Source organism: Marmota monax, unplaced genomic scaffold, assembly GCF_021218885.2.
Source record: "Marmota monax isolate L192 unplaced genomic scaffold, Marmota_monax_Labrador192_F-V1.1 WCK01_AAM20220418_F8-fsc00102, whole genome shotgun sequence".
Taxonomy (NCBI): domain Eukaryota; kingdom Metazoa; phylum Chordata; class Mammalia; order Rodentia; family Sciuridae; genus Marmota; species Marmota monax.
This window is the reverse complement of record NW_026692494.1, coordinates 4,046,125-4,060,033: the sequence shown is the minus strand read 5'-3', so window position 1 is coordinate 4,060,033 and position 13,909 is coordinate 4,046,125. Positions and strand designations below refer to the sequence as shown.

At 63.5% G+C, this 13,909-nt stretch overlaps 1 protein-coding gene across 11 annotated transcripts in view; it reads right to left on the bottom strand.

Annotated features, from left to right (window-relative positions):
* Dpp9 (dipeptidyl peptidase 9) overlaps positions 1-13,909 on the bottom strand; it is a 36,226-nt gene that overhangs the window by 1,976 nt on the left and 20,341 nt on the right. For 7 of the 11 annotated variants that reach the window (XM_058579205.1, XM_058579207.1, XM_058579204.1 and 4 more), the window contains 11 exons: positions 13,774-13,874; positions 12,402-12,579; positions 12,086-12,248; positions 9,470-9,549; positions 6,805-6,957; positions 6,230-6,365; positions 4,237-4,382; positions 3,988-4,134; positions 2,615-2,767; positions 1,850-1,992; positions 460-571 (listed from right to left, as the gene is read on the bottom strand). In XM_058579205.1, the coding sequence (XP_058435188.1) occupies positions 460-571; positions 1,850-1,992; positions 2,615-2,767; positions 3,988-4,134; positions 4,237-4,382; positions 6,230-6,365; positions 6,805-6,957; positions 9,470-9,549; positions 12,086-12,248; positions 12,402-12,579; positions 13,774-13,874 (1,512 nt within the window). Of the gene's footprint in view, positions 1-459; positions 597-1,592; positions 1,594-1,849; positions 1,993-2,356; positions 2,489-2,614; positions 2,768-3,987; positions 4,135-4,236; positions 4,383-6,229; positions 6,366-6,804; positions 6,958-9,469; positions 9,550-12,085; positions 12,249-12,401; positions 12,580-13,772; positions 13,875-13,909 lie in introns of those variants that run through there. The other 4 variants (XM_058579213.1, XM_058579209.1, XM_058579214.1 and 1 more) reach the window with 4 other exon arrangements.

The following is a 13,909-nucleotide window of genomic DNA, read 5'->3' as shown; positions in this document are numbered from 1 at the left end:
CTTGTTCCCCAAGCTCCTTCCTCCTACAGACCAAGTTGTCCCAGGCCTGGGTCCACAGGACCCGGGGACCCCTGGGTCCCACATGCCCCTGCTCAGGGGAGTCCCTCAGGCCCCGTGAGCCCTTGTAAGATCCCCACCTCCAGGAAACCACTGGACCCTTGAAGCAGAGACTTCAAGGGTCCAGTGGTCTCCTCCCAGCGGGTGCCTCTGAGTCAACCATGGCTGTGCCCCCTCCTGACCCAACTGGGGGGATCTGGGTTCCCAGCACTAAAGGTGGCATGGGACTTGGAGGCACCATACACAGCGGTGCGATAACCCAAGGACACAGGGTCCTTGGGGGCAGCCGGGCTGCAGGAGCAGGGGAGGGTGGGCCAGGGCCTTGCCCTGGGGACGGTGCTGGGCCCAGGTAGCGGAGGGAGGCAGTGAGGCGGCCCCGCGGGGCGGCGGGCAGCGGCTCACCTGGAGCTGGTAGGGCTTCCCGGCCCGGATCAGCTGGGAGACGAGGAAGTTGGTGTGGAAAAAGTGCACGTTTTCGTCCAGGAAGCCGTGAAGGATGAGCAGGCGGTTGGGCCTGGAGGACAAAGTGGGGCAAGAGGCTGAGGCCAGGGTCCCTGGGTGGGGTGGGAGGACACACCAGGGGTTCAGGGTGCCCCCAGCCCCAGTGTGGCCCAGGACCCAGGTGAAGGCTGGAGCAGGACTGACAAGGCACAAGTCCAGGGCTTCCAGGCAAAGCGGGGAGAGGCACCCGCGCCCCCGGGCCACTCTGGATGACAGCACGTTCTAGAGCACCCTGTCCACCAGTGACTGGGTCACCTGTGGCTGCTGAGCAGGTGAAAAGGGGCAGAACGGCAGAGAATTCGTTTTCCTTTCTTTTCTGGTACCAGGGATTGAACCCAGAGGCGTCCTACCTCGGGCCACACCCCAGCCCTTTTCCTTTTCTGTTTTGAGCAGGGTCTCACCAGGTCGCTCACAGTCTTGACAGACGGCTGGCTCTGAACCCGACATCCTCCCGCCTCAGCCTCCACACTGCTGGGATCGCAGGTGCGGCCCCGCTCCCAGCAAGAATTAAATTTTTTACTTCTATAAAGTATCGATTGAGTTGCAATTCACCAAGCCCGCAGGCGGCCATTTCCAAGGGGACAATCCAGCTGCATCCGGGGCCTGGCAGGGCTGTGAGTCCTCCACCTCTCTGGTTCCAGAGTATCACACCCTCCAAAGTAAAGCCCAGTCCCACAGGCAGCTGCACGCGGCCCTGGGTCGCCTGCCTCGGCAGCCTCAGACTTGCTGGTTCAGCTGCTCATGGCAGCCCCAAGCCAGTGGTGCGGCAAGGGCAGTGGAGTCCACTCTGGCTGCACATAGTGCCACTGGGACACACAGCAGACCTCAGCCCCTCCTAACACCCAGGGCCTGGGGACACCAGCTAGAAGTGGACGCCCCAGAAGGTGCCAGTCAGCCAGAGGAGGCCAGCGTCAGTGCATGGCCACCACACCCAAGCCTCTAGACTGACGGACAGGAAGACCGCAGAGGCCAGCGCCTGTTAAGGTGGTTCAGGGCAAGACCCTGCCACGGTGGCCAGACGCTCTGGGGCAGACCCTGGGGAGGGCTGTGCCTGGGCAGTGTGGGGACCCCTAGAACATCCTGGGGCACCCACTTGCTGCGAGGGGCGCTGGGAAGGGAAGCTGGCAGGAGGCGGCATGCAGGCACAGCGCCGGGACAGCAAGCTTGTGGCCAGGCCTCAGGCCCAGCAGGCAGGGTGGAGGGCGGGGCAGGCGTGCGGGGCGTGCGGGGCAGGCGGGAAAGGGCAGGCCCAGACGGGGCAGCAGGCACTCCGCACGCGGTGGGGCCTCACTCGTTGGGCAGCTTCTCCACGTGCAGGGCCACGGAACCCGCGTCGTAGCCATGCTGGTTGTTTTCTGGAACGTCCATGTAGCGCTCCGTGTACCCTGTGTCGTAGGCCATCCAGACGGTGACAGGGGCCCCCGCGATGGCCACCTGAAGGGTACAGTGGACAGATGGGGCAGAGAGAGAGAGAGAGAGAGGCGTCAGGTCCCAGGAGCCAGCACGTGGCCGGCTGTCCCGGGGCCTCCCCTGGAGGGCATGAGGATGGTCATGCAAGGGCCTGGCGGGGCGTGGCCCTCAGACCGTCTGTCCCCGTGGACTGTGCGTCTGTCCCCGTGGACTGTGCGCTGGTCAAGGGAGGCGGGGCGCCGTGGGAGGGTGGGTGAGGCCCCTTGGGGCGGAGGGCGGGCCCGACCCAGCGCCTGCTGCTCTCCTCCTCCTCCGCACGGCCGCCCCGCAGTGCCCTGACAGTGCCTCGGCCTGGGCCCTCCCCGACGCTCTCCACACCATGCCCCACCTCTGCCCATCCGAGGCCGGGGTCCCGGGCTCAGCCTCCCACAGAGAGCTGCTGGCAGGGTTTTGTGCAGCCGGTGGCCATCCTGGGGTCAGCGTGGCGGGCATGAGGAGGGGGGCTCGGCCCCGGGGGCTGCTGCAGGGAGGAAACAGCCACGTGGCAAGGCCCCTGCCGAGGTGCCTCCCCCGGGGGCAGGCAGAGTGGGGTGGCCAGCAGGAGGGAGTGGGGTCTGTGGACGTGGCTGTCCAGGGAAGGACCCACCTTGAACACCTGGGGCTTGTGGATCAGCCCCATGAGCGAGAGGAAGCCCCCGTAGGACCAGCCGTGGATGGCCACGCGACTCAGGTCGATGAAGCCGTACTTCTGCGCCACGAACTGCAAGCCCTCCACCTGGTCTTCGATCTCCACCTGGCCCTGGGGACGAGGCCGGACCCTCAGTGGCCTCCTCCGGGAACACCCCGGGGTCCACCTCGCCTCCGTGGGGAGCCTCTCCCTCCTGGATCAAAAGCAGCTCTCCGGGAACACTGTCTCGCCAAGCCCCGCTCAAACCCACCTGCTCTGCGGGGACGGTGACCAGGTGTCAATGGCCACTGCCCTATTCTGCCACCTGCCTCCTGAGTGACTCAGAGAAAGTCACATTCCCTCTTGGGGCCTCAGACGACTCATTTTTGAAATGGGGATATTCACGGGACCAGGACCCATTTTACAGTGGGCGTGAGGGTGCAGCGTGCTGAGGAGAGGCCATCCCGTCTAGCGCAGAGCCACCGCCACAGGCTGGCTGAGAGGGTTCCTGCCAGGGCGGCCTTAAGGGGAGGCCTTTAGGAAGGGACTGAGCCAGAAGGGCCCCACCCTAGTCCCGGCTGCCCAGATCGTGAGCCCCTCCCCAGGGAAGGTGACGTGCCGGCTGGGAGCAGAGCGCACCGAGACCTGTCCTGCACCTCCTCTTGACTCCCAGCCCCCAGAAGTGGGAGGATCTTCTTGGGGGGACGGGTACTGGGGACTTAAGCCCGGTGCTCTAGCGCTGAGCCCTCCACCTCCCTTATATTTTGAGACAGGGTTTTGCTAAGTATTTCAGGCCTTGAACTTGACTCCTCCTGCTTCCGCCTCTTGAACAGGTGGGGATCAGGAGTGCAGGCCGCTGCCGCCGCCCAATTTCTGTTTTTTACGAATTTTCCAGCGCATGGTACTTTGTTACAGCATAAAGACGAACTGAGACAACCAGCATCGCCAACCCCCCAGCACCAGCACCGTTACCATCACCATGACTACACCATTGTCAGCATCGTCACACTGTCACCATCACCACCATCACTTCTACAGCCACCAGTCTTCCTGTGATCCACACCTTGGGAATTCCTGTGGCCCTGGCCTGTACCTTGGTCTCTGGCTGGGTTTGGGTCCCAGCTCGCCTATGCCAGGGGCTCAGGAGCAGGTGGAATGGACAGCTACCCGTGTCCCCTGGGGGCCAGCTCAGAGTCGAGTGGTGAGGCAGGTGTCCCCTGGGTTCTGAAAGGCCACCTGCTTACTCCATGCTGGCCAGCACTGCCCTCGTGTGGGTGTGCCCTAAGCGAACCCCACATGACCTAGAGCTCCCTGCACAACACAGAAGGGGCCCGGAGTGACCAGGAAATTACCATCTGGTTTTTCAGGGCCCCTTCGAACCGAAGCCCTCGTTGGCAGGAGCCCCGGCCGTCGATGACCACCACGGCGTAGCCCAGGGAAGCCAGCGTGTTGAGCCGCAGGTACTTGATGCCCTTGAAGGAGTTGTTCACCAGCTGCACCTGCAGGCGAGGAAGCGCAGTGAGCGTCTGGGGAGGGACACCAGGCAGGCCAGGCCAGGGTAGGAGGCCAGGGGCCCGGGGGGAGGACAGGTCCACACCCACCTGGGGGCCCCCGTACACAAAGAGCACAGTGGGGTGCTTCTTCCCCGGCTGCAGGGTGTGCGGCTTGTAGATCATGCCGTAGAGCCGCACGTCCGACCGCGTGTGGAAGTGGAAGATTTCCGGAGGCACGTAATCTGGGGGGCAGCCTATGGGAAAGCGCTGTGACCAGGCGGCTGGGGGCTGCCTGCGGCAGCTGTGCCTCCCCAAGCCTTGAAGGGTGGACCAAAGCACCCCCTGTTGCTGGGGTTCCTGAGCCCAGGTCATGTCAAAGGGCCAGGAAAGCACTGGTCAGCTAGGGACATGGTGCTGCAAGCTGCACACTCCCGGTGAGCCCTGGGGTGAGAAGGCCCGTCCACCAGCTGTCCTTCCCCATGTCACCCCGACGACACCCAGCCTGGCAGGGATACTGACACCCCAATCGCCCGAGCAGAGACACCAGCCCAGAGCCCAGCAGACGCGTCTCAGGCTGCTTCCCATGGACTGCAGCAAGGCGGGGGGTGGGGGGGCTTCTGTCCTTTGGTCATTCTTTGCAGCTCTTGGCAGTACTGGGGATGACCCAGGGCCCTGCGGCCGGGCAAGCGCTCCACCCCCAAGCCACACCCAGCCCGTTTGGATTTTTGAGGTAGGGTCTCTGAGTCGCTGAGGCTGGCCCCGCACTTGCCACCCTCCTGCACTGGCTGGCCCTGCTCAAGGCCTCCCTGAGGGCTTCCCAGGTAAACAGGGTCCATGGGAGCTGGGCTCGGCTCAGGGGCAGAGCGCTCGCCCACACGTGTGTGGCACCGAGTCCCATCCCCAGCACCACATCTAAATAAATACATAAAACAAAGGTCCCGTCCACGTTCAACTACCGGCAAAGGAAAAAACAGGACACTCAGATCAGTTTAAAGGAAGGTTGTCATTAATACAGCCACGGGATTGGCAGGTCACTGCCCAGGGCCGTTCGTCTGTGTCCTAACTACTTAGCTGCTGCTGTAGCTCAGCCACGGCCATGGGCAGTGAAAGTGACCACAACTGGCCAGGTTCTAACCTGGCATGGACCAGGAGGTCCGGGAAGTTGGCCTCAGGCACCTGTGGCACACCTAGGACACCTCGTCCCATTTTTGACCCATCTCTGACCCTGGCGCTGTGCCGGCCCCTCCCTGCGCTGGCCAGGGCGTCTCCATAGCGACAGGGCAGTGAGGGTGGAGCTGGTGGTGGAGAGGCCCTTCTACCCACTGCTGTCTCAGGAGGTAAGGATAGGGCAACATGCTCGCGAGGCCCCCTGACATCCCTGCAGGCCCAAGATTCCAGTTTCTGGAATGTTCTGGGAAGCAGCAACATGCAGAGTCAGGGCTACAGCTGGTCCCCTGGTGCCAGGCGCTGCCTGAGCCCTGTCTTCACCGTCTGCTCCACAGACGACCCGTACCAGGAAACCACCCCACAGCAGCCTGAGGCTCCACAGCGCGTCCCCCAGAGCCAGAATGTGGGCCCGGGACCACTGGGCAGTCCTGACTGACCTTGGGCTCCTGGGCAAACTGTCAGACACTTCCTGTTCCCCTGAGGTCCCTAGGTGACCCCTCCCCTGCTTCTTTCAGAAACTATGGCTTCAGAACCTCTGCTCTGTGCAGGTGCCGTCACAGGGGCCACCTCTGAGCAGAGGACTCCGGATGGCACCTGCCATCTGGATGGCACAGCTGGCTGTGGAAGGGTGGAGCAAGTTTCCAGCTGGCTGCATCACTCTGAGCTTCCATGGCCCCCTGCTCCCTTCCCACGGGCCCTGAAGTCCCCGGGACCTAGCTCTGTGTGCTGTGCGCTGCTGCCTGGCAGGTGCCATGGACCCCCGAGTCCCTGAGCCAGGTCACGGCCTGTGGGGCCACGGCCACAGTTATGTTCTGACGTATCCTGGGGCTCCTGCAAGGACGGTTACAGCTGCTGCCCTCTGCTCACCAGGGTGTCCCTCATACCCGGGGACAGACGCGCAAGCCGAGCTCACCAGGGAGGGCCGGCTACTCACTGGCTGCCTCCATCATGCTGGCCCAGAAGCGGGGCTGCTTGTGCAGGGGGTCGTCGTCGGGCCCGCTCAGCTTGTAGACGTGCACGCAGGGCGGGGTGCTCACGCTGCTGTAGTGGCTGATGAACATGTCGAAGCTCTGTGGGGGACGAGGTGCTGGTCTCCAGGAACAGGCACAGTGCCCTGCAGCCGGGGCGCCTGTGCTCTTCCCGCCCCGTCACGGGGGCACTCTTCACCTACTGCTCATCTGGATGTCATGCCGCCCCCCGCCGTGGCTACCAATGCCCCATGTGCAAATAAGGAGAGGGGCTGAGCCTGGATCTGTCTGGGACCAGTGTCCAGGGAGCTGCCACCGTGGGGCCTGCTCGCCTGGCCGTGCTGGCAGTGGCCCTGTGTGTGTGCCCTGCCTCGGGGTCGGCACAGCTTGGAGCTAAGGCTGAGGCCCACTCACAGCAGCGGCACCAAGGCTCAGTAGGTAGGCCGTGGTGCTCCGGGGACACCACTCCCTCCCTCCCCGCTGCCAGGTAGGGGTGGGCAGCACCAGCCCTGGGGGACACTGGGCAGGAGCCAGCATGCACCTGGCTCATGGAGCAGCTGTGGGAGAAGCCGGGCGTGGTGAGGCGCACGATCTCGCCGGCAGACTCGTAGCTGACCACGTAGAGGTGGTGCTCCAGTGGCGTGTCCTTTGTGCCTTGGAAGTACACCAGCTTGGTCTCCTCATTGACCCAGATCTGCAGGGAGGACACAGTGCTTGGGACCAGCCTGCCCCCTCCCTGGTGGACCCCGTTGCCTGCAGCCAGGGGACCTGCTCCCCACCATCTCTGCTACACAGCTGCCTATGCTGCCTGGTCTGGCCCCATGTCCTTCAGAGGGCCGGAGTTACAAGGTCAAGCCTAGATGGCCCTTGGGACTGTGGAGGCATCAATCTGGAGGAAGGCTGCGTGGGTCCCAGGGCCAGCCCGTCTCTCTGGCCAAGGGCTAGAAGTAAAGAAGTAGCAAGGCCCCTCCTAGCCCCAGGTTCTTAGATGGTGTCCCCAGGCATAGCTCAGAGCTGCAGCCCCACGCCTGCTCAGGAGTCCCCGGGGCACACGGCTGCGGGGGCACGGCTATAGTCCAGCATTAGAAAACCCCGAGAGAATGGACCAGGTGGGGACAGGTGGCTACCTGGGGCAGGTCAGGCTGGTGGGTGGTGGTGAGGTGGCGCCACACAGGCAAAACACCTCCAGAGGGCACAGCCCTGGACTTGGGACAGAGGCTGCTGGAGCCCTTCCCAAGGAATTCCCCACATGGGGATGAGGACGCTGGAGGAGCAGGCCCACTTCACGCCAGGGGGCCAAGTGGGCCTTTGTAAAACCCCGTTGACCCCCACTGACAAAGACCACAGTGCTGTTGCCTGCAGGAGGCAGGGCTGCTGGCAGGGGCGGGCTCCTAAGGGACACTCTGTGCTGTATCTTGTCCTCTGTGGTGCTCGTGGACACAGGGCCTGCACATGCTGGGCAGCGCCCCCCACAGACCACCCCGCCCCAGGCTCCATTTATTTGGGGGGACTGAAGTAGGCACAGTGGTGCCCGCCACTAAGCTGCATCCACAGCCCTTGTGATTTTCTTGAGACGGGATTTCTCTAAGTTGCTGAAGCTGAACTTGAACTTGATCCTGTGGACGCAGCCTCCCTGGGAATCCAGGTGTGTCCGGCGCCTGAGCTGCTTCCCACAAGCAGGTTCTCTAGACCCACAGGAGGCTGGGCCTCCAGCACTGCCCAGCTCCACAGCACATGTCGGCCCTCCCCGGGGCTTGTCCCCAGCGAGGCCTGGCTTGGGTGACACAGAACAGGGCAGACAGCACTTTAGAGAGCCCAGTCCTGTCCTTCCTCTTGTTTGTGGTCTGGGGGTCAATCCGGGCCCCGCATGTGGGAGGCTCTTCTTTCACTTCTAAGATGCTCCCGCCCCGTCTCAGGGTGGAGAGAGGCGCGTGCTGACAGGGCGCAGTCACAACCCCCGGGACGTGGTGCTTGTGCTGGCTCAGGACACCACACACTCAAGGTCACTGCATGCACGCGCACACACATATGTGACTGTGCCCTTCAGGGGACCTGGGTGACACCTGAGGACATCAGTGGCTGGCGTGACTGGGCCGCTCCTGCTGTGGAGTGGGTGGGGCCCAGGGAGCAAGGTCAGGAGAGGGGAGCAGGCCGCCCACTGCCCCCTGCTCGGGCCAGGCTGGGAAGGGAGCTGGCGAGTGGTCAGCAGCAACCCGGCTGCGTGGAAGCCAGCAGGTGGCCACTGGCCACCAATTAACCTTTAGAGACCGGCATTCTGACCCTCAGGCTCTATCCACAAAGACGCAGGCACGAAGCTGCCTAGAGAGGGGACTGCTGCAGTGCCACAGCGCACCTGTCCCCACAGTTCAGCAGCATCTTTCCAAGTCAGCGAGGGCACTGGACACGTCCATCTTCCGTGACACACATGTGCCTCGCTTGCTCATGCTGTCACTGACGGCCACATTCAACCACGAATGACACACACCACACGTACATGTCGCTAGAGAGTTCTGGGGTGACCTCACAGGTCCACTCCTAGCATTGGGTGCCCACTGGATGCCAGTCAGGCGTGACGCACGTTGCTGTCAGCACACAGGTGGCTTGTCCCCGATGGGCTGTGCCCTGCTGCCTCAACTGCACCCTCTGAGGCCAGGCTCCCCCTTCCAGCCCGGGCAGGGTGTGCTGGCCTCTGCGTTGCCAGCCACGTCTGCACCCTGCAGGCCACCTGTGTGCTCCTGTTTTTTATGCCAAGTCACTGAAGGGCGCGGGCTTGTTTCTGAGAGGGAGGGACCCAGGAGGGTGACCAGGAACCCTCTGTAAACATGGAAGCTGTGCTCCTGGACCCAGGTGAAGACACAGGGCTCATGGCTCATCTCTGTGGCTGTGCCTTCATTTGGGAACCTCAGGGGCTAACATGGGGTGGCTGTGGGGACACTCCTGATGACTCTAATTCCATAGGATGTGCAGATGTCCTGAAGACTGTTCTCTTGGGGAGGGGGCTCTGAGATATAAAGAAGGCCACTTGAACACCCCGGTGGCACTGAGAGTGTGGGTTAGGTCCTCCCACGGGACCTGGCGGGGGCCACGGGACCCTCTGACTTGTCCCTCCTGGTCTTCGATGCTCAGGCAGGAGGAGGGAAAGGAGCAGGGCAGAGAAGCCAGGAGCACGTGAAGGGCGGGAGGAGGGACAGAGGAGACTCTGGTACCTTGGAGCCGTGCCTGGCCAGAACCTCCCATTCACCACTGGTCAGAGCGATCTCCTCCTTAATGAGGCTTTTAAATTCATCTGAAAGGAAGGAAGGAAAAGAGGTGAAGGGAGCCAGGGCATCGGGACACGCACCAGGGACACACTCCCCACGGGGCTGCAGGGTCTGAGCAGAAGGTGGGGACCTGCCAGAGTGGTCAAGGGGACTGTGGGGCCAGTGCCTATTGGCGGATGGCAGGACCAGCCTTTCCCAAGAAAAGCCAGGACTCTGGAACTCGCTGTTCTAGAGCCTTCGAAGGGCGAGTGACTCTGGCCTTGTAGGGCTCCGCGGCCCCAGGCCAGGAAGCAAGTGGACGCGTAGTTGCTCTGCGGTTTTCTGGGTAGACGACGCCGCTGAGCTCTCCCTGGGAGGCGACACAGGACGGCTGTTGGCGCCAATAGAAAGGGACTGAGCTCGGGAGCAAGGGCTCACTTTTCTCCTGAAGCATTCTAGGCCTAAAAGACACTGGCACCCACACGTGGCGCGACAGGGACAAGGGTCCTGCACACAGTGGCACAGGAGGAGTTGAGGCCAACTCTCGGGGACAGGGGCTCCCTCCCTCAGCCTCCCCGGCTGGTCCTGCCATGCTGGCCTGCTGAGGCCCACGGTCACTGGCCTGCTGAGGCCCACAGTTAGTGGGGTGAGTTGTGCTTGGCTCCCTCTGGGGCCAGTCAGCCGGGGTCCCTCTCCCGATGCCCACAGGGCCTGGGCACTGCTCGCCTGGCTGGCCCTCTGCTCACTCCCGCCCGTGGAGCCTCCTGAGGCACTAGGCTCCTGCTGACCGACCCTCCCTGTCCGCCTTCACCCAGATGCCCACCTGCTCCTCCTCAGGTTCCCAGGCTCCTCCTGAGCCCTGCCCTCCCGCGGGCCACCAGGCCTCCCCAGTCCCCTGCAGGCACTCACTCCTGCTGATTAAACATTACTAAGGTACAGGTGCTCAGCACCCTGTCACCATCCAGCAGGCATCTGCCCCATGACAGGAGGCAGGAGCTGGGGACCCACAGGTGTAGCTCCAGAGCAGGGTGGCCATGCAGACCTGGGCCCGAGGTCACCAAGGCACTGCAGCACACTGGAGAGTCCGGGGCCCCCACGGAGCAGCCACTGCCCCTCCACCAGTGACCACTGGGCATAGAGTTGCAGCTCTCAGACTGCCAGGCCCCCAGGGGGCTGCAGGTACAGGTGCCCAGTGCCTGGGCAGGGCCGGGCCAGCCGGCCAGGCCTTAGTGGCTCACCAACCTCAGGCCTGCGCGGTAGAGCCGTCCATCCTGGCACCAGTCCCCTGGCTCCAGCGTGCTGGCTGCCATGCTCTCAGGCCGCCCCTGCACTGGACGGTGCTCAGGGCATTTGTGGGCAGGGCTCTAAACTGTGGAGCTCACACATGTCCGGGAACATGGGGCTCCTGGCCAGGAGTGGGTGGAGGCGGGTGCTGCTCACACCCACAGCGCCCAGGGATCCAGCCCAGAGTCCCCCTGCCCTGACTCTGCGGAAGCCTGGGGTGTGTCCTGCAGGGGCTGCGACACCTGTGCTCCCCTTTGCCTGCTCCGCGCCCCTAGGTGTCACCCACACAGCAACTCTGCCATCGGCACCTCATCTCAAGCAGGTCTGCATCCTAAAACAGCCCCTCAGTCTCTCGGTGTCAGCCTGGAACCCTGCGGGCTTGGGGGCCTCCACACCACGCGCTCCCACTCAGCTGCAATGGGTGCAGGAACCCCAGGTGCCGCCGCCTCACTCGCCCTCGGCCTGCGCCACGGAGACCAGGACTCACTTCACACCCGTGTAAGTGAGACCAGCGACTTCCTGCTTCCTGTAGGGTCCAAGTCCGAGTCCTTCACAGGGCCCTGCATGGCTGCCCTGTCCCCTCTGCCTCCCCTCCTCCCTGTGCCTCCAACACACCAGGCTTATCCTGCCCCCGGGCCTTTGCAGGCCGTGCCCTCTGCCTGCAGTGTGCTGTATGCCTATCAGCTCTCCAGTCTCCGCTCGGTGGCATGCCATCTGGAGACATCCTCCTGAGCCCCTTCTAGAAAGAAGCCCCTCACTCTGCAGCATTTGCCTCTCCACTCGCCTTCCTCCCGAGGCAGGATCTTTCCTTGTTCTTGGATTATTGCTTTATCTTTCACTAGAACCTTCTAAACACCAAGGAGCGTCTTGCCTCTTCATACGACTGTACCGGGGGCACCTGGAGCAGGGGCCAGCCACTTCCACAGGGAGCCAGAGAGCAACCACCTGAGGTTCTGTGAGCCGCTGCTGCTCGACACTGCCCCCGTGACCCAGAAGCAGCCGCAGGCCACCCAACGAGTGGGCCTGGCCATGTGCCAATAAAACTCTATGAAGCAAGTGGCAGATGGGACGTGGCCCGCAGCCCGCGTTCCCACCCCTGGTCATTGAAAGGGCTGGTCACAGAGCGCTCCACAGATGCTGCTGGCAGAATAGGCGGCGGCTTCCGTCACGGCCCCTGATGATCACAAGGGCCCGCGGGAGGCTGCTCCAGTGCCTGCCCTGGGGACCCACTCTGTCAGGGCCACCAGGGACAGATGGGGCACTGGCCACCACGACAACCGGGAGCCAGGCTCTGCTCACCTTCACCAGGGCTGAGGGGCTGGGTCCAGTCATAGCCGTTGGACTTGAGGATGGCGGTGACTTTGTACAGGTGGCAGAAGCCAGTCTTGCACTCATTGGCTCGGAGGAAGCAGAACTCCTCGGTGCCCTCAGGCTGAGGGAAGGGGTAGAAGATGTCGTGCACCTGTGTGGCAGAGGGGGCGTCAGGAGAGAGGAGGCTGGCTCTGCAGCTGGCCAGCCTCCCGGACTCCCTCGCTGGCTGGGGACGGCCCGGCTATGAGCCCTTCTCCACGTGGGGCCCGCCCAGGAGGCCACGCGCAGCCCCAGCCCCCCTTACATTGATCCAGACGTTGGTGACCTCCTCGTACACCACGTGTGGCTGCACGTCCTGGGGGACCGCTCTGGCGAAGGCCAGCCGCTGCTCTTCGCTCTCAGGGGTCGGGATGAACAGGGCAGGCGGGAGGAGGACCAGCTGGAGTCGCTGCTGCGGCCGGTCCAGGAACATGGCCCAGGCGCTGGGAGGGGAGAGGAGGGCGGCGGGGGCCTCAGAGGCTGTGGGCAGTGCAGCAGCGCCGTCCCCAGCAGTGGGCCAAGCCCCGCCTCCCTGGTGTCCCTGGCCTGCGCTTGGCCCAGTCCCCGAGTTGGGGCTCAGTGGCACGGCCGGCCAGACCCCAGCACCAGAGGGAACGGCCCTAGGCCCTGGGTCTTGGGCACCATTCACAAACGGGCCTGCTTCCTTCTTGGCCAGCCCAGCCCCCAGGTCCACCTCACTCCAGTCGGCCTCAAGTGGACCTCTCAAAACCTGCCCTGTGGGGTGGGGCTGCTCCACACAGGCCTCGGGGACGGCAGGAAAGAGCACAGGACGTCCCGGCCTGACCGGAGGCAGCCCGCGGGCTGGGCCTGCCATCTGCCGAGAAGGACCAGGGGAAGCCCGCAGCATCAGGGAACAGGGACAGAGAGGGACAGAGCCAGCTCTGCAGGCCATGCGGGAGCTTTCGTTGCTGCCCGCTCACGGCCACAGCAACCTGGGAGGAGTGGGCGGGCAGTGTGGGCCACGCCACTGCAGGCGGGGGGACGCGCCCCTCACAGGAGACGAGGCTCGTCTCCCCCTCACTTAGAAGCACACAGGGCCACTGTGCCCACAGCTGAAGGAACGGCGAGCTGGCCGCGGCCTCTGGGTGGAGGTTGCAGGAAGTGGGAAGGGGAGCAAGGGGAGCGCCCCTACTTTGTGACTCGGAACTGAGCATGGAACCCGGGGTGCTGTACCAGGGGCCACAATCCCAGTCCTTTTTATTTTACTTTGAGACAGGGTCTTGCTAAGTTGCTTAGGGCCTCACTAAGTGGATCAGCTGGCTTGAACTTGGGATCCTCTTGCCTCAACCTCCCAAGCTGCTGGGATGACAGGTGCGTCACCACGTCTGGGTATGATTTGGTGTTTCTTACAACTAGGGAACTTGGGCCCCCTGCAATTACCTCTGACCCCCAAAATGTCCTAGTTCCACCAACACTGGAGTGAATGACTCAGAGTGTCCTGCCTCTGACAGGCTGGGGGAGGCATCTCTGGGAACAAGTGGGCAGGACACGGTCACCTGCGCTGGTCCTATCACCCCAAGACCCGTGGGCAGTCGGAGCAGTGGTTTTTGCAGCCCACCCGTCATTCCCAGCCCCCACTCTGAATCCCTCAGGTCACCTGACGCAGAGACACTCACTACTTGCCGTCCCGGGTCCACCCAGCCCTGGCGATGTACTCCACCTTGGGGAACAGCGAGCTGAAGGGCTGCACCAGCTCCTTCCCACGAGCCAACACGATCTAGGGAGACAGACGTGGGTCACACTCTGCCTGTC